Below are 25,533 nucleotides of genomic sequence, written 5' to 3' on the forward strand. Positions count from 1 at the left end.
ACGCCTTCAATGCTTGGAAATCGCGCTGCATCGACGCAGAAGGAGCCTATTCTGAAAGTTTGTAAAGAATTGTAACGATTGGTTCAATAAATGTTTATAAAGGCCTATCTATTGACGTTGGGGTTGGTGTTTGTATTGTTCCAATAAGGAAGTGGAAATACCGCATCTATCCAATGAAACCAACCTTGAATGGAGATCCAATTTTGAGTTTGCTCCCACGACAGTCCGGTTCCCTTGGAACCGACACAGAACAGGATTTATATCCTACTACATATTCACTGTCTACTTGCCAACATTTCTCCAAATTATTTGGGTTTCGTCCGCACAAGGCAACCACTTACTTTTATAACATTGTGCCGTTAGCCAAGGTATTCTAATTGCTTTAAAAATAAATAATTTAAAAAATTTAATCAACAATTAGAAAGTACGACGGACCGACGACTCTGCTTGGTTATGTAAGATTTCCACAAAAAAAGGCTCATTTACATAATGCCATTAAATGTGCATATATTTTGTTGTTGCGCTCGAATGTAATTTTTTGCCGTTATTCGAAACACGATTGATTCTTAAATATTTCTTAATTAACTTGAAAGGAATTAGCGTGTTTATTTGGCGTAAGCGTTGCCACGCTTGCTGCTGGAGACAAAGTGGCGCAATTTTTTTATTGCTGTTGTTATTGTTATTATGGCAAAGAATCAAAAGCGTTAAAGAATTAAGGTTAACTGCTGCAGCGGCGAAAAAAAGCGAGAATTGTGCGCAAAAACAATTATCTCAAGAAATAAAAAGACGCTACAGCTGAGCGCCTGCCAACGGCCACAGGTAGACTTTGCGCAAACTCGTTAAACCCGAACGCGGCTGGGTGTCCGTCGGCCGTGCGCCGCGGCGCCTTTGGACGGCGTGTGTGCGTAGTAGGCCGCGTAAAGCGCGTTGCGGCGCCCGATGTAGCGTGTGACCGAGATTAAGCGTCGTTTATTTGGCGTAAATTGCCTTAATTAACTTCGTTTGTTGTTGCTTTCTTTTAGGCTGTGCGTCTTCGACGCAGCAGGCTTCAGGGAAGAAAACAGCGAAAATGGGGAAATTAAAGCACGCATCATATAAAAGATATGCGAAAGTGAAGTGTATGACTTAGTTTCACGATTCTTGTGCGTTTGAGACGACGCCGTTTGTTACGCTTGCGCGGAAGGTTTTCGCACGACGGCCAAGGTTTGTTGCAAATTATGGTGCAAATTTTTACATAAATTCTTTAACATTTTTGCAGATGTTCTTTTTCGCAATGTTACCTCTACTCGTCGTCGGCGCGCTCACACAAACGGTACACGAACCCATGACTGAGCATATTTACTTCTATCCACGACCCGGCGATGAGGCATCGCACAACATTTACGTAAAGCCTACAGATCTTATAACACGCCACCGATTGCAGCTTGTGACGGATTGGCCTTACCCGGGCGTCATGGGCGGCCACGTACACAAACCCATTGATTTGGTCGCCACGGCCGAGGTCAGCTCTCAGCCGATTTACTTCCGCAAACGTGACAATCTCGCCAATGTCAAACTCAAGCAGAAACAGAATATCTTATATCTACAATTGCCGATGTTAGCGCAGAGCAATCTACATATGACTAGCGAAAGTGAGAATAAAGTTTTGTAATCAAATCGAAATACATATTTTCTTAACAAAATTATATCAAATGCGTTTTTATTTCGTTATCGCTTCGTTTTTCCAAAGTACACACATAATTATATATGGAAATATATATTAGGCAATGATTTTGAAATCCTAACGACGTTTGCGGTAGATGTAACCACCGTTGGCACCGTAAGCGGTGTCAACACCAGAGTAAGAGGGAGCTGAGTGTGAAGCGGCAGCGACTGGAGCCGAGTAAGAGGCAGCTGGAGCTGAGTATGTTGGGGCTGAGTACGAAGCGGCCGCAACTGGAGCTGAGTAAGAAACGGAACGAGCTGGAGCCGAGTAGGATACAGCTGGAGCTGAGTATGTTGGGGCCGAGTACGAAGCGGCAGCAACTGGAGCTGAGTAAGATGCAGCTGGAGCTGAGTAGGAAACGGAACGAGCTGGAGCCGAGTAGGATGCAGCTGGAGCTGAGTATGTTGGGGCTGAGTACGAAGCAGCAGCAACTGGAGCTGAGTAAGATGCAGCTGGAGCTGAGTATGAAACGGAACGAGCTGGAGCCGAGTAGGATGCAGCTGGAGCTGAGTATGTTGGGGCAGAGTACGAAGCAGCAGCAACTGGAGCTGAGTAAGATGCAGCTGGAGCCGAGTAAGAAACGGAACGTGCTGGAGCCGAGTACGATACAGCTGGAGCTGAGTATGTGGGTGCTGAGTACGAAGCGGCAGCAACTGGAGCCGAGGAGTATGAAGAGACGGAACGGGCAGGTGCTGAGTAGGAGGAGACCGAGCTGGTAGGTGCAGCGTAGATCACGCTGGGAGCAGATGCAGCTGACGAGTAGCTTGGGGGCAGGTACTCGGATGAGACGGAGCTAGCAGCAGCCGATGGTGGCAGGTAGGTGTTGCTCAGGTGGCTGACATCAGCAGCAACGCTGGCAATAACGGCGAAGGCAATAGCAACAAAGAATTTCTGCAAGCATTTTAGGCAAAGAAAAGGATTAGTTTGCGCTTTGGATATTGAAATAATTAAAAAAATTATAATTAATGAGGCGATCGAAATTAGGATTCAGCGTATAGATGGGCTATAGCTCTTTCCTGAACTTTCTGTCGTGTCCAGGGTTGCTTAGGTATTATCGAATTAACTCAAAATGTAGTTTGTTATTACATATATTTTTTTCATATTATTATTATTTTAATTTATAATTAGTTTTTTAGTTAATTTTTAAAAAACTAATTTCGTTAATTAATTTTTTTAAATTATTTTTTTTTTGTATTATTTTTATTTTTAGTTTATAATAAGATTTTTAGTGAAGTTTTACTCAACTAATTTCGTTAATTAATTTTTTTAAATTATTTTTTTTTTTGTATTATTTTTATTTTTAGTTTATAATAAGATTTTTAGTGAAGTTTTATTCAACTAATTTCGTGAATTAATTTTTTAAATTTTTTTAATTTAAATTTTTTTGTTCAAATTTATAATTTGAATAATTTTTTTTAAATTAATTTTTTTAATTAAATTATTTAAATTAAATAATTAATTTTTTTAATTTAATTAATTTTTTAATTAATTATAAATTTTTTATTTATTCCACAGAACTATTAAACACACTTTATGCACCGAAGTACAATTTTCCTCCTTTTCTTCACACTAACCATTTTAATTTTGGCTCCGTTAACGGTTGGCTACACTTAACTCAATCAAGTGTCTTGAACTAATAACACACTTCCGTTCGCCAGCTTATTTATACAAATTTCACCGGTCGTCTGTCCGTTTATTTGCATGCAAATAGTCAAACGCATAAGTTCGCCAAGAACTATGTAGATATTATGCTAATTTACCACAAATTCTGGATCCTGTACTAGCATTCAGCTCGTTTCATAAATAACTCGTAAAAAAGTAATCATCCCAATGACTAGTCGCTAATAAATATGCAGCGAGTAGCACCTTCAACAAATTTCTATTGTATACACACACTTACAAATATATTTATAAATTTGATACGCTAGCAAAAGAACGAAGAAAAAAGTCTTTAATTTCAAATTGACGCCAACAATCTAAAACAATAACATTAAAAAGGCTTAAACTCTATTAATCACTACTTAGTGCTTTTGTACTGGAGCGTTGTGGTTTGGTGGCGACGCATGCGTCACGCCGGCGGGTTTGCGAATTGGCAGTTTATGGCATAAACCACATTTTAATTTGCGAAAACTTTTAATAATTATTTCTAAAAAATACATTTAAATATATTATAGACCTGATTTATGCCTTTTTTGACTAACTTTTATAATTTTTTTTGTTTGTTTTGAACTTTTTAAATTGAATAAAATTAGTAGTCAAACTCTATTTATCTTTTCTATGAAGATCATTAGCGAATACTGCTTTGCAGACGAATATTAGAAGTGGATTACGCAAATATACTATGCAACACAAGCTTTGCTCCTAGTCTTCAATTGGCGTTCGCTGTTAAATTTCTTCAAGAAAAGTAAATCTTAAACGAAAGTTAAGGAAAACAGGTTGGATCCGTCTGCATCGAAGCTAGAATACCTGTTACAGGTGCATTTTTTATAGCATAAAAGGGTATAAAAAGATTTGTTTTTTATTTTGGTAGGTAAATTTTTATAGCCGCTATATAACCGGATTTTCAATAAAAGCGTTACAAAATTCATTTTTAAATAACACAAAAACTCTTTATTCCTCTGAAAGTTCATACGATGCCATTATGTATAGAACTCGATTTCTTGGCATGGCCACCACGGGCACGCTTGCAGAAGTCCAGGCGCTGAACCCAATTTTCGACGATTTTATCGTTCAAGAACTGAAGTCATTGGACCATCGTAAAGCACGTGAATTTTGCTGATTGTGTCTTGGAACAACTTGAAAATGATAACGATTTTTTTAAGAAAATCATCTTCTCTGAGCTCACTTTCATCTGAGGCGTGCGGTAAATAAACAAAACTGTCGATTCTGGGGCGAAGAAAATCCACAAATTATTCATAAACAACTATTACATTCAACTCAATTGACAGTTAGATGTGGTTTTTGGTCTTGTGGAATCGTCGCTCCGTACTTCTTTCGAAATGAAGCTGGTGTGTCAATGAAGTGCAGTACTCATCGACTATGGCCGAAATTAGGACAAGTTGATCTTGACAGCATCTGCTTTCAACAAGACGGGCCTTCGTGCCACACAGCTCGTGCAACAACTGAATTATTACATTATTACGACAATTTCTCCGAGTTTGGAGATTCGATTATTTAAAGAAATTGTGACATTGAATGGTCTCCAGGTAGTTGTGATTTAACACCATTAGACTACTTCTTGTTAGGTTATTTGAAGTCCTTCGCCTCTAGGAATAAACCAGACTCTCCTCAAGCTTAGAAGTCAATATTGAGCATGCTATTCATGACATATAACTTGATTTAGTGGAAAAAGGACTCGAAAATTGGGTTCATGGAATTCGTTACTGAAAAGAACAGCTTAAAAGTAATAACAAACCGTAAATGTGAGTTAGATAAACCAACTTGAATCATGAGAATTCTATTACCGACGCTAAGAAATACAAATATGAATTCAAACCAGAGGTAGCCGAAGAAATTGACTTTGTTATGAATTACTGTACCAGAATAAGCCAGATTCAGAAAGCAGTCGCTCAATTAAAATATTTGACAGAATACATATAAATAGCTTCCGCTGCGGTTAAGTCATACATTTTGGGAATGGATCATTCCATACCCCAAATGCTGTGATTCTCGTTAAAAATTCATAAAATTGAAATATTTTCCATCAAATATTAACTGATCCCCTCTTTGGAAATCGAAACACAGTGTCACTAGAACCGCTTGCAACTACTACTTGTCTTCCTAGAATTTATTAATGGAATAACAAATTCTTTGCAGTACAGTGTAATCACCAACAAACATATACAATTTATGAGCAGCGTTTTATGTCTGCGAATTTCGTGTGGTCACATCAGGAGTGCGACTCGCAAGTTCATTATGAGCTAAAGATACAAGTATTATTATCCGGCAAATTTGCACCAATTAGTTGATTGTCTAGTTTCCGAAAAAAGTGGAAAGTGCTGTTCTACTTGCTGCCGTTTCAATTTCAGCTATTCAAGTATGCGTTTTAGATGCCGATTATGCAGATGCGATCGCTTAAACTGGAATATTTTCACCTACGAGCGCGGCGATAACAAGTGAGTGGCATTGGAGAAATTGAAGTATTGAGATAGTGATAGTGAATGAATGCAGGTTGGGTCTTCCATGCCGCTTGTGCGGAGAAAGTCAAAGGTTTGACAAATATTTATTTATAAATAATATTTAAGTGAAATAAAAAAGTGCAATTCACTTCATCAGGTTTTAGTTGAATGAACAATTTTTTTTAGGTTAGTTTAGAGTTCAGTGTCTCCAGAACTCGAACGTTAAGCAGGTGTTTAAGGCTACGGCGGATATTTGGTAGAGCTTTTTCGGCTCTTGGCGCTGTGATAATTGAAATTATAGGACTATCTTCTAGGACTAGTTTGAGGTATATACAGTTTCAGGTTAAGTCACCAAGGCAATCTGAGGTTAGTTTTGAGAAAAGTTGACTAGCAACTATTTTCTTCGAGCTTATTAGCTTGGCAACTATTGGTACTCGAACCCACGAGTGACAAAGTTATAGTGATGAACTCAACACACTCGGCCAACTCGTTCGTTGCTTCATCCATCATTACACACGCACAGCTGGGTTGGATTCTGGAAATTTATTAATACTATAAATCATCCCGCAGAGGTATTGTTAACCCCAAATAAAGCTGGAATCGTTCATAATTAATCAATAAAACAAAATATTAGTTATTTTTTTTTATATATGTACATATATGTGTGAATATTATTAATGCGATAAGTTTTTATTTACAAATGAGGTAATAACAGTATTAACCAAAATTATTATGGTACAACAAATTGACAGCATGGCGCTGACATCATGGCAATAAGATGCTATGAAAAGCTATTAAGATGATTAAATGCAAATTCGAATACTAAACACTACGAAAACGAGCGGCAGCAAGAGCTGTTGAGTCCGCTCACATTTCTTTCTACTGTCGGCTATTCGCCAAATTCCATCGACTTTACAGTTTATTTCACTTTTCTGTAAACGTAACCGCCATTGCTGGCGTATTCAGTGCCAGAGTCTTGATTGCTGACTTCCGGCGCCGTTGCATGCGATGAGGCGTGAAAGCTTGGACCAGCTTGCGGAGCCAATGCTGGAGCAGAGGCAGTTTCGTATTGAGGCGCTTGGCTTTGAGAATTACTCCCTGATTGGTAGCCTGAGGACGTTTGCTCGACGGTTTGGCTCAAAACAGCGCCACCCCCATGGCTGTTACTGAGGACTGGAGCTGGTGGTGGTGCTGGAGCTGAATAGCTCTGTGTTGCTGGTGGCAAGTATTCCTGGTTAACTGAAGGGTACTGCGGAGCTGGTGCTGAGTAAGACTGTGGAGCAGGAGCAGAGTAGGTAGGAGCTGCTGGAGCTGAGTACGAGGGACCCGCCTGTGCGGAGTAAGATGGGGCTGCAGGAGCCGAGTAGGATGGAGCTGCTGGAGCCGAGTAAGATGGGGCTGCGGGAGTCGAGTAAGATGGGCTTGCGGGAGCAGAATAAGAAGGAGCTGCTGGTGCTTGGTAAGATGGGGCAGCTGGAGCAGAAGCCGGTGGTAGATATTCATTGTTAACTGGAGCTGGAGAGGGATACGACTGTTGTGCCGGAGCTGGGAATGAAGCTGTATAAGGCTGTTGATTGACTGCGGGTTGGGCTGGACCAGCATGGGATTGTTGTTGAGCCGGAGCTGGTGCAGGCGCCGAATAAGTCTGATGACCAACTGGAGCTGGAGCGTGTGCCGGTGCTAACACAGCTTGTTTCACTGGAGCTGGTGGGAGGTATTCATTGCTAACAGGAGCTGGAGCTGGGGCAGAGTAAGACTCTTGTGCTGGCGTCGAGTGTGATTGTTGAACAGGGCCTTGCGAAGGAGAGGAATAATCTTGGTTACCCTGTGCTGGTGTAAAAAGCGGTAGTTTTTCGGGTGCAGGAGGTAAGTATTGCTTATTTACTGGCGCTGGAGCAGGAGCCGAGTAGGACGGTTGAGCTGGAGGCGAGTATGACTGTTGAGCTGGCGCCGAGTACGATTGTTGAGCTGGAGCCGAGTACGATTGTTGAGCTGGAGCCGAGTAAGACTGTTGAGCTGGTGCCGAGTACGATTGTTGAGCTGGAGCCGAGTAAGACTGCTGAGCCGGAGCCGAGTAAGACTGTTGAGCCGGAGCTGAATAAGATTGCTGAGGCGGAGCCGAGTAAGATTGTTGGGGTGGTGAATACTCAGGAGCAGGGGCTGCAGCTGGAGATTCGTAAGACTGCTGGTTTGGAGTTGGAACTGCAGCAACACTTTCGCCCTGATAACCTGAGGAAGTTTGTACCACAGATTGACTTAAATTATCTCCACCAGATTGATTGTGTCCATGTTCATGCACCGTCTCTCTTGGACCTTCCTCTTGTGGAGCTGAATAAGTTTGTGGTGCTGGTGCTGAGGCTGGTACTGATGCAGGTGGAAGGTATTCGTTTGAAACTTGTGGGGCCGGTGGCTTGTTCTGTTCAGAGTAAGATTGCTGAACAGGTGCAGCATAAGATTGCTGTGGTGGGGGGTTGTAGCTACCGGGCTGTGGAGCTGGAGGTAAGTATTCGTTGGATACTTGAGGGGCTGGAGCTGGGGAAGAGAATGACTGTGGTGCAGGGGCAGGTAAAGGAGACGATGCTGGAGCTGGGTCAGGGGCTGAAGCTGGTGGAATGTATTCGTTCGAAGGTGCCGCTGGTGCTGAATAAGATTGTTGGGGTGGTGCCGAATAGCTTTGTTGATCTCCACCAGAATAAGATGGGCTTGGTGCTGCAGAGTGAGCTGGTGACTCATAATTTTGAATAGGTGTTGCTACTGGTGTTGGGCCACCATAACTGTAAGAACCATCATTTTGCTGTCCGCCTGAAGAATATGAGGGGCGCGACAACTGTGCTTGGTGCACAGGAGCTGGTGCTGGCGATGCATGTGATTGGTGTTCGGGTGCTGGTGCTGGAGAACCGTAGTTATAAGATCCATCATTTTGTTGTCCGGAACTATATTGAAGAGCTGGAGCAGGGGCAGCATAGTTTTGCTCTATTGGAGCTGGTGCGGCATATGTTTGTTGAGGGGCGGGAGCTGAAGCAGGGGCGGTATAAGATTGCTGTACTGGAGTTGGTATCGACGCTGGTACTGGTGCTTCTGCAGGTGAGCCGTAGTTGTAAGATCCATCATGTTGTTGGGCTGGTGCTCGAGCAAGAGCTGGTGTCGGTGCAGGGGCAGCGTAAGATTGCTGTACTGGAGCCGGTGCTGGAAGTGGTGCTGGTGCAGGCGAGCCGTAGTTGAAAGAGCCATCATTTTGTTGTCCAGCAGATTGTTGAAGTCCTGACTGTTGTTGTGGTTGTGGCTGATAGTTACTATGTGGTGCCTGATAATTGCTTTGTGGCGCTTGATAGTTGAAAGAGCCAGCCCCACTTTGAGCATGTGATTGCGCAGGAGCGTAAACGGGAGCTTGAGCATAGCTTGTTTGTTGAGCCGGCACAGTGTTGCTTAGCGAAAAGCTAGCAATGGGAATTGATCTGGTAATCTCAACGCCGTTGGATAAGAAGCTCTTCGGCGGGTGTTGGTATTGCTGTTGATCTTCTTGTTGTTGAGCCGGTGGTTGATAGGGCGCAATAGCGGTGTCGGCTGAAACATGTGCATGTTGACTGGGTGGTAGATACTGGTTGTTGGACAGATGGCTAACGTCTGCGTTAACTAGTTGGCTGGCTACCAGCGATATGCTGAGAATTGCAAAAAATTTCTGTGACGAAGAAAATGGATAAATTTTTAGTTGTTACTGTGATGCTTTTGATAATGTGATAGTAGCATATTGAAAAATTAAAAATCGTTTTTTCTATAAAAGAGGGAAGAATGCCACGCAAGCCACCAATGAAATTTGTGAAATTTACGGATACTGTATCAGTTTGTGTAGCCCAACAATGGTTCGCTAGCTTCCGTTCTAGAAATTTCGATGTGAAATATGCACCTCGCTCTGGCCGACCTATCGTTGAAAAAGTCGATGAAATTATGGAAAAGATTGACCAGGATCGTCACATAAGCAGCCATGACATCGCTAAGGCACTTAAAATTCAGCATCAAACGGTTTTGAACCATTTAAAAAAGACTTACTACAAAAAGAAGCTCGATATTTGGGTACCACATGAATTCTCTGTTAAAAATTTAATTGATCGAATTAACATCTGCGATTTTTTTGCTGAAACGAAATAAAATCGAACGATTTCTGAAGCGAATGGTAATAGGAGACGAAAAGTGTATCAAATTCGACAATAATGTGCGAAAAAGATCATGGTCCAAGCGCGGTGAAGCTCAACAAATGGTCGCAAAGCCAAGATTGCCGCCTCGAAAGGTTATGCTGAGTGTTTGGTGGGATTGGAAAGGTATCACTCACTATGAGCTGCTCCAGCCTGGTCGGTCGATTGATTCTACATTTTACTGTCAACAACTGATGAGATTGAAGCAAGCAATCGAAAAAAACGACCAGAACTGATCAACAGAAAGGGCTTCGTCTTCCAACAGGACAACGCTAGACCAGAAACAACTTTGATGACTCGGCAAAAACTGGGAGAGCTTGACTGGGAAGTTTTGATGCAGCCACCATATAGCACTGACCTTGCACCTTCGGACTACTATTTGTTTCGGTCAATGCAGAACTCCCTTAAGGGAGTAAAGTTGGCTTCAAGAGAAGTCTGTGAAAATAACTTGTCGCATTTTTCGCCGAGAAACCAGAAAAGTTTTACACTGTTGGAATAATGTCTCAAGCGGAGAAATGGCAAAAAGTGGTCGACCAAAAGTGTACATATTTATTTGGTTTATTAAGGGGGTATTCTTGTCTAGGATTTTGAAAAAATCGAGTTTTTTTTGCATATCTTGAAAGTTTAGACTTTCAAAAATTTTTATTGAGTCTTCTTTATAGGCTTGTCTATGGTTGGAACTAACCCCATCCATAAATTTCTATTTTTATTATTTTTAAAAAATTCGAAATAGTCAGAAAAAGTGATCCAAAAAAACTTTCAGGCAGTCGCCATTTTGTAAAAAAATTTTTTTCCCACTTTTCGAAATTTCTGTACCTATATGTAAAATTACCTGAAATTCATGCTTCTAGACTAGATACCCCCTTAATTATAAATATTCAAAAAAGTTGAAGTTTCATTAGACGTACGAAAAGACTTTTTCGACTACTCAATATTAAGAAAAAAATTTGGAGTATTCTAAATTTCAATTTCGCGTTATTTTTATTATTATTAAATAAGCAATTTTTTTCTTTGTAGTTTTAGACAAGTTCTATTTTTATCAAAAATTTAAGATATATGACTATAAAATAATTTTGGAGATAAATTTTTATTAATTTTTTAGAAAAAAAATTTGCTCAATATTTTTTGATTGTATTTTTGACTGTCAATAATTACAAAAAAATAATTAAAAAAATTATAAAAAAATTAACAAAATTTAAAAAAAAAATTAATAAATTTTTTATTCAATAATTAAATGTTTTTATATAAAAAATAATATTAATGTTTTATAATTATATTTTTTTTTAATTGTATATTTTTATTGTAAAAAATCACAAAAAAAATATATTTTTTTTTATTTAATTTATATATATTTTATATTTTTTGAAATTCAGACTTAAATATTTTTTTTTATTTATACATTTTTCAACAAGTAACTGTAAACTTCAAGTACTATTTCACATTCGAATTAAATTTGTTGCAATTTTAACTTTTAATGATAATTTTTGTCTGCAACACTTTAACGATTTTAGCCGCTTTAAACGTTAAATATTTAATTTTCGTCTTTTTGTCTCAACACATCACACACACACACACAAACAAATTAATTGCAATAACACTTTTAATGCTAATAAAGTTGATTAAGTTTTCAGTTACTAGTAAGCGTTCATTGCTACTGACCATCTTCACTGGGCTGCCACTGCGTGGTTAACTAGACGATTGAAGCTCTGCAACTGATACTCCAATCCAAAGCCTCTTGACCATTTATAGACCACCTCCCTTCTCCAGGGCGGCTTTGGCCGCTAAGCGTCGATCGGAGCTGTCGTCAAGCGACTCTAACTAGCGCTTGGAGGTGCGTACGCGTGTCTGTGTGTGTGCTCGTGTGACCAGCGCCAATTCAGTGCCAAGTTCGCGAACTCTGCGCCTGCCATCTGCCAGCCCTCTGCGCAGCTGCATTATGACATCTGCCTACCAATACAAATAGAAATTGCAAAAACCATCGAGACACACACACGCACATGGACATATGTAAATGGCTATTAACAGCAATAACAACGCATTTCGCTACCGTTTCACACGATTTGCATTTGCATTTCTGTTCGGCTTAATTGGTTGATTATCAAGACGACGCCAAACGCCCGCGGCCACAGGCAACGCAACAACGCCACAACCCAACGGAACGGAACGGCCACACACACTTATAAATATTAACCAAGCAGCAAGAGTGCTAACTATCATAGTTCAATGGTTTAATGCTCAAGTTTATGGCTAGAAGCAGTCTTCAGCCGCGCTTCGATTCGTTGCCCGCAATGTGTCAAAGCGGTGCAACAAATTTACAAAAGTGCTTAATATACGAGTATTATATGCATAAGTGCTGAGAATTTTTGTTGTAATTTTTGCTGTTGTTTAAGTTGATTATCTTATTAATTGATTTTCCTTGTTGTTGCTATCCTCCCCTTCCTATTGCTTCATTCATTCAACCTTATTTATTGCATTTTTAATTTTTTTTGTTAATTTTTTAGAGTTTACGCATTAATTTTGGAAAAGAAATGAAGGTGCTGTCTTAAAATGGGTTAAATCGCACATTTTTACACAACAAAAAACAAACACACACATATAAACAAATATACATAAAGACATAATTACTTGCTACTTCTAATTTACACTCGAGTCCGCGCGCAAGCGCCTCCCCCATTTCTACTTTTCACTATGCAAATGAACCTTGAATGTTTGAAGCGCACTTCCAGACAAAAAAAAAAGTAAATGAAAAGGAAATGGTTACAGTAACTTTTGTTTTAATCAATTGTAATTTCATGCGATTTGTTAGTTGTTACGTATATTACCGAAGCGATAAAATTTGTATACCCTGAAAAGGGTATACGAATATTAAGTTTGCTACGAACACCCAACAGGAAACTTCTGTAACCTTTTAAAGTAAAGAGTGATCCATTTCGAGGTTTCCTACTTTTTTAAAATGAATGAATGCTTATTATTCTTCGAAAGAACATTCCTTGGCATGTATTTTTTAGAAAAATATTATCTCAAATGTTCTCCGCGGCTACGTCTCAGATGGTACATCCGTCGAGTCCAATTTTCGACGGCTCGTTTGAGCATTTCGACTGGTAATTGGTGAATGACACGCGCGATGTTTTGCTTCAAGGACTGAATTGAAGCGGAATTGTTCGCATAGATTTTGGACTTTACATATCCCGAAAAGAAAAAGTCTAAGGACCCAAAATGTGAAATTATATGCTCACCGCAGTGTTCTCTCAATAAATCCATTGATAAATGCAATGTGTGGGAAGTGGCGCCGTCTTGTTGAAACCAAATGTCGCTGAGATCACAAGCTTCAATTTCAGGCATCAAATAGTCGGTTATCATGGTGAAATACTGGTCGGTTACGTTTTCACCAGCATCATTTTTGAAGAAATATGGACCGATGATTCCACAGGCTCACGAACCACACCAAATCTTTGTTTTTTTCTTGTAGAAATGGCAGCCCTTGAATCTCTTCAGATTGCTCTTCGTCCCAAATGCGGTAATTTTGCTTCTTTACATACCCATTGAACCAGAAAAAATTGAAAACTTGGTTAAATGACTTCGAAACATCTTGGAATTTTGAAAACTTTGAAGAGTTCATATAGCGAAGCGCAATCGCTTGGGAAGGTCGAGCGGCTCAGTTCTTGCACAAACTATATTTCGTACATTTTCAATTCAAGATCTCAATGTAAAATGCGCAAGTCGTTCCATACGTCAGTCCGAGTTGCTCCACGGTCTTCGTGTACACTCTCAGCTACGGCTGCTGTATTTTATTCACTGCGTGCTGGACTTGGTTTATTCAGTCGAATATTATCCAATAATGAATGCTGGGTCTCAAGATCGGTGTACGAATAGTACGCTCAGTAGGCTCATTTTGTTGACCATAAGTTGAGCGAAGCGTGCAAAACACATTCTTTACAGAACGTGAATTTTTGTAATAGAGTTGAAGGATTTGTAAATTTTGTTCAGGCCTAAGTCTTTCCATCATCAAATGCCAAACAATACTGAACAAAATTAACATGACAGCTTGACACTACTCACGTGTGATCTGTCAAAAAAAGGCTGTTGGAAGGAGTACCACTCCTTGAATCACTCGTTATAAATCCAAGCTGCCAATAATACCTAAGACTATGTGCTTGTAATTCTTTTGTAATACATATATATTTTGGTCAGTGTGGAAATACTTTCTAATACATGCTGAAGTAAGTGGATGTACTTTGTCATACCGTTCAAGGATCCCACATATCTAATTTTAAGATTTTCGCCATACTTTTTTATATTATTTCCGAATATATTAGTTGTTGTGTAGGTTATTTGAATGATGATTAAAACACAAGCAATGAAGTTTGCTGATAAAAATTGTGGAAATCTATATCTATCTAACCTCCATTTTCCAAATTGCCACTACTATTTATCTGGTTGATTGCGATAGGTTTAACAGTTTGTCTAATAACAAATGTTGAATTTTTTTGCGATTTTTATACCCTACAAAGGGTGTACTAAGTTTGTCGCAATTATTGTAGCCCCAAACGGAAACGCCTGAGACCCTATAAAGTATACATAAAAATGCTCAGATTCTGAGATCTCTACCTGAAATTTTGTGCCCTTCCCTTTCTCACCAAGAATTTGTTCATTTGTCGGAATCGTCTATATCGAACTACTAATGGATGTAACTGTCATACAAACTGACCAATTCAACTCAAGTTCTTATATCGAAAATATTTTTATTTGACAATAAACTTTACTTCGCATTCTGTGCTCATGCGACTCATACACGAACGTGGCATTACCGATTGCAGCGTGCCGATTTAATTACTATGGATTTGATTTTGAAAAACTTTGCGCAAAAATGCAAATGAATGTCTAATAAATTACAAAAGCTTTTTTCTCAAAACAAAGTAGAAACGAAATGGATTTGGTTAGATTTCAAGTGTTTATTAAGTAGTGTTTGCTGAAATAATTTTGCATATCAACTGCGATTATGGGCACGCAGCAGCTGGCTGCGCACGTGTACTGCAGTCACAAAGCTATGAGTGTGCATATGTGTATTATATGTGAGTGTGTTTGAGCTTGCCAATTCGAAAAAGCCCAAATTAACGATTTCCTGTTCATGTCGCAGTGGCCAATTAATTTACAAGCAGCATTGATCAAATAGATTCGCCAAATATTTTTCGCGCATTTTCGCTCATTCGCGCATTTTGTCTCCAACTCCGCTTCCATTAACAGCGATTTTGTAAGCAAATTTCTATTGTGCACATTAAGTGGCTTCGCTTTAATTTATGCCTTTCAATATGTGCAGCAATAGCCACTAGCTGCTCGTAGATCTGAGCACATTACATATGTTCGTCTTGTCATTTCGAAAATTTAATTCGGGTCAAAGCACTTGTGATGCACATTTTTGACATTTCCAAACGCAGATAAAATGTCATTTTAATTGGTTATCATTTTAAATTTGCTGTGATGGCGCTGTTAACGCCCATAATGTTCGATGCTTAGAGCATTTATCGATTGGTGAAAGGTGTGGAGTTTCAGTCGGCTAAGCACATGTGTTTGTGTGTGTGCGTTTGTGTTTGTGGAGTTATAAGTGGTTGGCAAATTGTTTGATTTTGCTTTTAGTTTTTTGCAAACCACTTAATCATTGGAGATGTTTCGACTCTTAATTAATTAAAAGGTTTAACTTTGGGCGATTAGGTAAACCTATTAGCATATGACCTTTAACAGTTAAGTGGTGTGCGCGTTTCTTTGCTGCAAAATGAAAGGAAAATGAAGTTAATTAAATTTCAACTTGCAATTTATTTTTCCATGTAACTAAGCGTACTCAATTGGATTTTGAATTGAATCCAATATACATATAATCCTAAAAATATTTTAATTACAAAAACAATGATAAATTGTCTAACAATTTTCGTTAATGTTTGTCCAAGTTTCAGCTGCTCATCTGGGGAGTGTTTTCATCTTATTCCGCAAAGCAAAAGTTGTACAGGACTTATTTATTGAACGACTTGGCGCATTTTACGTCAAGATCTTAAATTGAAACGCACAAAATACAGCTTGTGTAAGAACTGAAGCCCTTCGACCTTCCCAACGATATAGCTTCGCTCTTTGGGCTCTTGAAAAGTTCCAAGAAGATCCGATGTTTTCAAGGCATATTTTGTTCAACGATTTCTGGCTTAATGGGTATAACTAAAGGGATTCAAGAGCTGTTATTTTATCCAGAAAAAACAACGGTTTCGTGTGGTGGCCGGTGGAATCATCGGTCCACATTTCTTCAAAAATGATGCCGTTAAGAACGCAAGCGTTAATGGAGACGGTTATCTCGCCATGATAACCGACTAGTTGATGCCTGAAATTGAAGTTCGGGATCTCGCCGATATTTGTTTTCAACAAGACGTCCCCATTTCTCACACATCACATCAATTAATGGATTTATTGCGAGAATACTTCGGTGAACAGATAATTTCACGTTTTGGGCAGGTCGACCCTTAGACTTTTTCCTGTGGGTATATGTAAAGTCTATGCGGACAGTCCCGCTTCGATTGAAGCCTTGGAGCAAAACATCACTCGTGTCATTAGCCAGACGAAATGCTCGAACGAGTCATCGAAAGTTGGACTCAACGGATGGATCACCTGAAACCTAGCCGCGGCCAACATTTGAAAGAGATAATCTTTATAAACTAAAAGCCAAAGAATGTTCTTTCGAATGATAATAAACATTCTGCATTAAAATTGAAGTTTTTATGTTTTTTCTTTAAAAAAATAGGGCACCTCCAAATGGATCACCCTTCATAATAAATATATATTTAATTTCATTTGTGCATACTAACGTACATATATACATTAATATGCACTCAATTTGCAAAATTTATGCGAATTTTCATAAAACCCATTCATAAAATGATGGATCTTTCTGGCTTGCCCTACTAACTGTTTCGTCATACTTAAACTCAACATTTATTTATTTTTTTTTCATATTCTCTTAACATTCATTTACATAACGGATTAATTATATTTAAATACAATATGTATATTAATCGAATAGTTGATTAAAATGTTGACAGATGTCAAATCAATTAGTTGAACATTAGTAAAAGTTAGTTGCAATAAAAAAGGTGTTAGTTTGAGTTATGAGAGTTGAAAAATAGACATACATACAAACTCCTACGAATATATATATACTGTATGTGCATGTATGTATACGTTATATGTATATATTCATTCATATACTTTTGTATATTCATGTTTATGCGTACAGATTCGTATATGTGCGTTTTATTGCTCAAGGTCATATGTAAATTGGTACAACAACATACATATGTTGATATACTTGTATATCTATGTAAATCGTTTAAATTATGCACCTACTTACATATATTTGCCTAAACTCGTGTTTAGGCACAAAATCCCATGTATATATGCAAATGTTGTTGCGAACTGGACCAATCAAATTCAATTTGTGGCAGGTTTGTGCTATAAAAGTGGATGAATTTGTGCGATTTCGACTTAATGACTTGAAAGATGCAACAAAACAAAGAAAAAGCGTAAAAGTTTCAATAAAAAACAACAAGAAATGTTCGTAAATCTAATTAGGTGGCGACATCTCTATCACGTGTTGCTATGTAAATTATATACACCAGTATTTTATTTTTATTGATTTTCTAATTTTGTTTTGGATCGGTTTTTCGTATTTCGAAATGAATACATTTTATAATTATAGGCCTCCTCTGTTTAAACAGTCTACGCATGATTTAGATGTGGCGATATTTTATCAGATGATTTATTCGTATGAGGGAATTTTAATTTTGCAAAACTTGCCATAATTACTTATAAATAAATTTGAAGGTTATCAAATCGCCGATAAGCTGGAAAGAGACTAAATCACTGCGATAATGTTCTGGTTTCATTATGCCAAATTTATTGACAGCCGCTGTCAAATAACTCAATACATTTGTAATTTCAATTTTATGACAATTTAGAAATTTTAAATAATTTTTCCGAGACTTCGATATATTTTCAATCGAATTTTACTATTTTTTAAACATATTATATTTTCGTCATTAAATTTGACCAACCAAAATTGAGGCTAAGGAAGTTTACGAATTCTGCAAAAGATTTGAATTCATTCAACATAAATAGTATGAGAAACTATATACAAATATGTGGGTACAAGCCAAGACCCTAACATTGTCAGCGAAGTGGCACCTCTAATTATGATAAGATTGAGACAACAGATTTGGCGTCAGTCAGTCCATACAATAGAGGCGACTTACATAAATGTCTTCTTCTCTGCCCTGAAGTAATACGTTGTCCAGTGGGCCCGTGCGAGAGACATGAGATTAGGAGTAGGTTACGTTTAGCGGATTAAAGTCCCGCTTAACGAAATTTTTGTGTACGATTGTACCAGTTGAGTATTCCTAAGTAAAACTAAGAGTGACTTTTTTGACAAATCTACTTCAAATCTGTGACTGACATTTTGATATGAAAATGCCCTTCATTGAACGCAGCAGTCGTTTGACAGAGTTCAAAAACTTGCAGGTGCCTAAATTTTTCGGATATTACTGAGAAATACCCAATAGATAAGATGAAAAAAAGCCACCAAATCTCTGGGTATAAGCATTAGCAAATTAATCTACTTCTTTCTGCCTAATAAATGCTCATGCTTAGTAGTGAAAAATCATAAAAATTATATCCCGACATCTTTTTTTATGATTCCAATGGATATTCCCAATTTTCTCGAAGTAAATACAACCACATTCCAACTACAGTGTTTAGTAAATTGCCAAAGAAAATTCATTTAGGATTAGGATTAGGATTTTCCGACTTTTAGTTCGGTTGAGAGTATAAGTATCACCAAATGGTCAGATCACTATAGATCGGCTCTGATCTGTATATGCATGGTGTACTCAGGAAACAACGGCAAAATTCTATAGAGTTTTTGAGAATCCAATTGTCAAAATGTTTTTTATTATGCTGACATATATACGCCTGAAGTACGTTACAATTTTGAGCTGTATCGATGGCCTAGCCTTCACATTTGGTAGATATGGTCTCGTGTGACTTTATCCTATTTCCAAAGATCTTAAAGGGACGTATATTTACAAGATCGATTAATATTGATTCAAGATCTATAGGCTATCCAAAAAATCGACTTTGAGAAGTGTTTTGACGAATTAACGTTTTCTCGTATTTTTTAAGTTACGGAAAAATAGGAAACCAATTTACATTCTCGTTTTAAGTCCTTCTCACTGGGCAAGAGGTAGAATTTGCCCGCGGTGATACTGTCACAAGAGGCGACTAAAATCCAATATTCTTGTCTGTTAGAAATAGTGCTAGAATATATCAGCTTGAACTGATATTGTAGAGTTAAATTGAGATTCCTGAAAAGACATTTGAAGTTCAAGCGACAGATGTCACCAGTCAATCAGTTTGATGGGTGCTCAATTGGTAGCAAAAGCTGCAAGGTTTGACCAGAGACTTAAATCTGGTACCATGGGGATCAGTTACCTCTTGGAGTTCGTGCAAATTGCTCATTGGGTTTGACTCTTTGGGGAGATTTATGGTGGCTGTGATTTAAAACTAAAGGCAGGTAGAATTGAAAATTGAGTTCAGTGAGAAGTCGCACTGCGTCCGGGTGCCGGAACTGCAGCAAGACAGAGGGTTTTGGTCAATTTTTTTTACTTTCCTCAAAATCGCGGAAAATTACTTCATTTATCCTCCCTGTACTGGTACTACCCCTTTAAAAGGCGAAATATATGTATTTCGGTAAAAAAATAGTGCTAAAAAGTGTTTTGTTTTGAGCGAAAAAAATAATTATGCGATTAAAATATTTATGCGGTTGCTTCCATAATTTATTATCACGATAAAGCCTACGCCATAAACAAATGCAGATATAAATAGTTAAGAGTCGTAAAAAATTACATATTTGCTTCAATAGCAGCATATCTACTTTGGCCACTCAACGCCTATTGCCATGATGACCATGGCCATAGCAATGATTTAACCCACACGATTCACGCACTGAAACCCGAAGCAAGCTGGCTATGAGATTTGTAAAAAACAAATAAAAAATTGCACGCATGATTGGCGACAAAAGCTAAAGATGCTTGGAATTAAATTATTGACTCAAAACGCTGGAGATTGGCGTGAAGCGAAGAGTTGCCGCCAGATTTATGATTCCAACGTCACAGCTGATGCGTTAAGCGAGGTCATAAAGTGGCAAATTCCAATTCGTAAAACAACGGCTAACTGCGAGAATAATCGCCGGTGAGAGAGAGAGAGAGAGAAACAGAGAGGAGATCGAAAGACTGTGAACATGGATTGGCTGCTTGTGAAGACTACAGTGGGTGAGCGTAAAGCGTTGGTGGATCTCAAAAGCAAATTTTGAAAATATAAAAAAATAAAATGAAATAAAAATTTAGAAAATGGGTCACGAACTAGTCCCACCAACTGTCACTTATCAGCTGTAAATGTAAACAAACCAATTGTTACTATTAAGCTCATTTTGGGCTGCGAAAATATGTACGCCCAACACGCTTTACTGTTATTTCGACATCACGCAACTTGCTTGATTTATTAATGATGTACTCTCACTCTTACAAATATTAATATTCATTAAATAAATAATTTATTCAGCAGCAAAATGGAATATAAATGTTTTACATAAGTCTAAGTGTTACACTTTCGCATTGTTTCGTCGGCCGAGTGATAAAATGCTAATTGATTCAGCATGATCAAAGTCGCAAACTGTGGAAAAATCAGCATTAACTCCGACGAAGAAGAAGAAAACAATAAAAAACACATAAAATCATATACAAATCGTCTTAGAGTATAGGCAATTCCAAAAAAGGAATGAGAAAAAAATTATTTGGGCTTGTCGTAGACATAACCGCCGTTTGCGCCATAAACTGTATCGCTGGCTATGCGCGTTGTGTGCACACGAGTGTTGAGGCCCTCTATGGGCTGTGGTGTGTTGAAATCGCCGCCGGACTGTTGCTGTGTTTGGTAAGGTAAGCCTGGGAAACCGCCCGCTTGTGGTGGGAAGCCTTGACCGGGGAAGCCTGCGCCGGGAAATCCAGCTACCGGAAAGCCCTGTCCAGCAAAGCCTTGACCTGAGAAACCCTGTCCAGGAAAGCCAGCTCCAGAGAATCCTTGTCCTGGGAAACCTTGACCTGAGAATCCTTGGCCAGGAAAGGCAGCTCCCGAAAAGCCCTGCCCTGGGAAACCTGCACCCGGAAATCCTTGTCCCGAGATACCTTGCCCAGAGAAGCCAGCACCTGGAAAGCCTTGTCCAGAGAAACCTTGTCCTGCGAAGCCTGAAGCTGGAAAACCTTGTCCAGGAAAGCCTTGTCCCGGGAAACCTTGTCCTGCGAAGCCAGCTCCAGACAAGGCTTGTCCTGGAAATCCTTGACCAGCGAAACCTTGTCCTGTGAAGCCTGCTGCAGGAAAACCTTGTCCTGCGAAACCCTGTCCTGGAAAGCCTGCTCCCGTAAAACCTTGACCCGGATATGTTGGCCCACCAAAGCTGGGTGCAATTCCAGCGCCTGGAAAGCCACCAAAACTAGGTTGGAAGAACGGATCGCTGGCAGATTCACTGGCGGCGTTATCATCTGTAGAACTTTGGTGTACTATTGCAACGGGCTCATTATCCAGCGATTGGTCAACATCTTTTAAAGCATGTGAGTTACCATTGGCCGACTCGTCAAGTAAAATAACATCCAGTTGGGCTTGTGGTACTTCGTCATGTTGCACTTGTGGTTGTGGCGGCGCTGCAAGTTCTTGACTTGGTGCAACGTGCAGTGGTTTACTGTGGTAGGGAGGCAAGTAAGCGCTTCTCAAATGGCTGACATCGGCGATACTCAACGCAATCAGAGCGTGGAAGATAAGTAATTTGGAAAGCTGGCAAGCAAAATTCACGACGTTAAATTGTAGTTTTTGAAACAAAATCTTTAAGACTTACCATTTTCTATTAAGAGAGCGCAGGCGTGCCGCATGCGTGTAGAACTTAGAATGCGTACTAAATTTATGTTACTTTAAGTTGGCTAGTTTTATAGTTTTTCTCCGTCGAAAAAGTTATTCAACTCTTAGTGATTATTTTTCTGCTTTCTTCGTCTTCCACTTTCTTATGCTAATAAATTTGGCCTTAGAACGCCAATAAAGGAGAATAGCGATTACTTAAATGGTAGACCACTTCGCGTAGGTCTTCCAGGTAGCTTCTTCGATTCTTAAAGAACCAATATTATGCCATAAGTGTAATTTTTTGGCATTTCGCTGACCTCTTTCTTCTTTTATAGCATTAACCTAAAGAGCTGTCTGAGAACATTTAAAGAGTGTGCTTCCAAATTGATGCTCCGTTTTCGTTGATTGGCATCTCTTTGTTTTCTTCGTCAATTTAATGACTAAATTTAGTTATTTGGGCGCCTAATCAGTCAATCTTGATGGTTTCTTATGTCTAATTTCCATATCGCGGCATCTTAAATTAACAGTTTTGCATTAACTTTATATTACTCTTTGGTATTATACCATGAGGCGAATGTTGGTAGAAGAAAATGACAAAAAAAATTTAACAGAATAATGTTTAGTGTGCGTAGAGCAGTGTCTGCGCATGCTTAGTACTAGTCTTTTATATAATTTTCTTTTCGCAACAACTTCTTCATTTTGCATAAAGAAGGGCATTCGCATTTCAAACTTTAAGCGCCTAAAAGTAGACAAAATCAATACAATTGTATATCTGGTCAATACTAATTTTAATTAAGAATTTATTTAAGAAATAAAACGTTCAATTCTTTTTGAGAATATTCACTAAATTCCAATAGATTTCTGGTTACCAATTGGTGAGTAGATTTTGCTAAAATTCAATGCCAACGGCCCAGCAAAAGACCAAACATTTTTCTTCTTTCTGAAAATTTCGCATTTTTCAGTGTCTATTTAATATCATTAATCGAAATTCAAATATTTTTGGGACTAAATTTGAGACCAATTATAAAAAATCGGTACGATATTGTTCCGAAAGTCTTGCAAAGGTGCTGTGGACCTTTTGATAGTCTAAAGAAAATCAAAGAACTTGTATCAAAAACAGAGCTGAAGACCTTATAATAATCTAAAGAAGATCTAAGAGCCTATATAAAAGACTGAGATGAGAATCCTTTTGAAAGTCTAAGGAAGATCAAAGAACTTTTATAAAAAAAAATCAACTGTGAACGTTTTGAAAGTCTAAGGAAGATCAAAGAACATTTATAAAAAACTTAGAGCTGAGGACCTTTGAATAATCTAAGGTAAATCAAAGAACTTTTATTAGAAACTGAGTTGACGACCTTTTAATAATGTTAGGATTTTTGAGAAAACTTTTATAAAAGACTGAGCTCGGAACCTCTTACTAATGCTAGGAAAATGAGAGAACTTCATAAAGAACAAAGCTGAGGTTCTTTTGATAATGTCAGAAAACTCAAAACTTCTGATTAAAGACAAATAGCTAAATATAATCAAAGTAATTTTTTGCTCAGCTCTGTCTAAATTTATTAAACCACCTTTTGACATTTTACGGATTTAATTCTATCCTTTAATTATCGGATAATAATGTTTTCCAGTAGGAAGTATTAAAAACTCTCTGGACAAATTAATTTTTTAAAACAAAAATTTATTTTATTGCAATAACAAAAACTATCTACACTATTTATGCTATTCAAGGTGAATGAGGTAGTACAAAGTGTTTTCATGGTTTAAGGATGATATACCTAGGGCAATTCAACAATAAACAAAATATTGCCAAGGTATTCTATTTACAAAAACGATTCGACGAATCGCAGTTCCAAGCGATTTACTTTTTTCTGTAGATGTAGCCACCGTTGGAGCCATACTGGGTGCCAGCACTGCCGCCAGAGTATGAGGGGCCAGAAGGACGACCGCTAGAGTAACCGCCAGCACCGCCGCTATAGTAAGAGCCACCGGCACCACCAGCACCGCCGCTGGAGTAACCGCCAGCACCACCGCTAGAGTAACCACCGGCACCGCCGCTAGAGTAACCGCCAGCACCGCCGCTAGAGTAACCGCCAGCACCGCCGCTAGAGTAACCGCCAGCACCGCCGCTATAGTATGAGCCACCGGCACCACCAGCACTGCCGCTGGAGTAACCGCCAGCACCGCCGCTATAGTAAGAGCCACCGGCACCACCAACACCGCCGCTAGAGTAACCGCCAGCACCGCCGCTGGAGTAACCACCAGCACCGCCGCTTGAGTAACCACCGGCACCGCCGCTTGAGTAACCGCCAGCACCTCCGCTTGAGTAACCACTGGCACCGCCGCTGGAGTAACTGCCAGCACCGCTGGCTCCACCATATGAGTAACCTCCAGCACCACCGGCACCCCCGCTTGAGAAACCGCCAGCACCGCCGCTCGAGAATCCGCCTCCGCTACCGCCTGAAGAGTATGATGGACCAGAGTAGACTGGAGCTGGAGCGGGAGCTGAGTATACTGGAGCTGGGGCAGGAGCAGAGTAGACTGGAGCAGGTGGTGAGTAGCTTTGTACAGGTGGTAAGTATTCCTCGGATGGAGCAGAGTATCCAGAACCACCGCTAGAGTAAGAACCACCAGCAGAACCGCCAGATAAACCAGCAGAGCCACCTGATGAGTAAGAACCGCCTGATGAATAGCTTGGACCAGCTGAGCCGCCGCTAGAGTATCCGCCACCGCTACCGCCTGAGGAGTATGATGGAGCAGAGTATACTGGAGCTGGAGCTGGGGCAGAGTATACTGGAGCTGGAGCTGGAGCCGAGTAGACTGGAGCAGGTGGTGAGTAGCTTTGTACAGGTGGCAAATATTCGTTGGATGGACCAGCAGCACCGCCTGAAGAGTATGAACCTCCAGCACCTCCTGAGGAGTATGAACCACCAGCACCGCCTGAGGAGTAAGAGCCGCCTGCACCACCCGAAGAGTATGAACCACCAGCACCGCCAGAAGAGTATGAACCACCAGCACCACCCGAAGAGTATGAACCGCCAGCACCACCCGAAGAGTAGGATGGACCACCATAATTGGAAGAGGGTGGCAAATATTCAGTTATTGGAGCCGGTGCGGGACCATGGCTGTGTCCGTGACCATGTCCGTGACCATGTCCGTGACTGTGTCCGCCATGACTAGGTGGCAGGTATGATCTCGACAAATGGCTGACATCAGCTGAAGCAATGGCGACCAACGCAAGAGTGGCTACAACGAAGAGTTTCTGAAATTAAAGAGAAGTAAGTTTGTAGATAAACATTTGTTTGTTAGAAAGCTTAATTTAAGAATGCGACTTATTTAGACTTCAGCTTTATAATATACTCCTTTGTTTTGTCGAGTTTACCCACCATTTCGTTCCGTTGGGTTGTGGTCTGTTTGAAAAGGAGGAGACTTCTTTGCTGTACAAAGAAACCGTTGGAACTGATGCTCTTCCACCAATTGTCACACCAATTTATACAAAAAATTTATGCTTACACGCGAATTATGTTTTTGCCGCGCAAATCACCTCCGCCTC

General features: G+C 39.5%; 4 protein-coding genes across 4 annotated transcripts; all 4 read right to left on the reverse strand.

Annotated features, from left to right (window-relative positions):
* Nucleotides 1–1,780: 1,780 nt before the first annotated feature.
* LOC126758254 (cuticle protein 16.5-like) lies at nucleotides 1,781–3,320 on the reverse strand. The gene is made up of 2 exons (XM_050472417.1): nucleotides 3,280–3,320; nucleotides 1,781–2,596 (listed from the first exon to the last, which is right to left on the reverse strand). Exons 1-2 carry the CDS (start codon nucleotides 3,280–3,282, stop codon nucleotides 1,781–1,783), a joined length of 819 nt encoding a protein of 272 aa, XP_050328374.1. The 5' UTR covers nucleotides 3,283–3,320.
* Nucleotides 3,321–6,742: 3,422 nt separating this feature from the next.
* Nucleotides 6,743–12,687, reverse strand: LOC126758259 (uncharacterized). Its single transcript, XM_050472423.1, has 2 exons — nucleotides 12,643–12,687; nucleotides 6,743–9,502 (listed from the first exon to the last, which is right to left on the reverse strand). Exons 1-2 carry the CDS (start codon nucleotides 12,685–12,687, stop codon nucleotides 6,743–6,745), a joined length of 2,805 nt encoding a protein of 934 aa, XP_050328380.1.
* An 8,201-nt stretch (nucleotides 12,688–20,888) lies between these two features.
* Nucleotides 20,889–21,987, reverse strand: LOC126758260 (RNA-binding protein 12). The gene is made up of 3 exons (XM_050472424.1): nucleotides 21,967–21,987; nucleotides 21,326–21,923; nucleotides 20,889–21,250 (listed from the first exon to the last, which is right to left on the reverse strand). The coding sequence occupies exons 1-3, from the start codon at nucleotides 21,985–21,987 to the stop codon at nucleotides 20,889–20,891; spliced, it is 981 nt and encodes a 326-aa protein (XP_050328381.1).
* A 1,653-nt stretch (nucleotides 21,988–23,640) lies between these two features.
* On the reverse strand, nucleotides 23,641–25,533 carry LOC126760562 (loricrin-like). The gene is made up of 4 exons (XM_050476273.1): nucleotides 25,367–25,533; nucleotides 24,732–25,242; nucleotides 24,438–24,533; nucleotides 23,641–24,350 (listed from the first exon to the last, which is right to left on the reverse strand). The coding sequence occupies exons 1-4, from the start codon at nucleotides 25,367–25,369 to the stop codon at nucleotides 23,842–23,844; spliced, it is 1,119 nt and encodes a 372-aa protein (XP_050332230.1). The 5' UTR covers nucleotides 25,370–25,533; the 3' UTR covers nucleotides 23,641–23,841.

Source organism: Bactrocera neohumeralis, chromosome 5, assembly GCF_024586455.1.
Source record: "Bactrocera neohumeralis isolate Rockhampton chromosome 5, APGP_CSIRO_Bneo_wtdbg2-racon-allhic-juicebox.fasta_v2, whole genome shotgun sequence".
Taxonomy (NCBI): Eukaryota; Metazoa; Arthropoda; class Insecta; order Diptera; family Tephritidae; genus Bactrocera; species Bactrocera neohumeralis.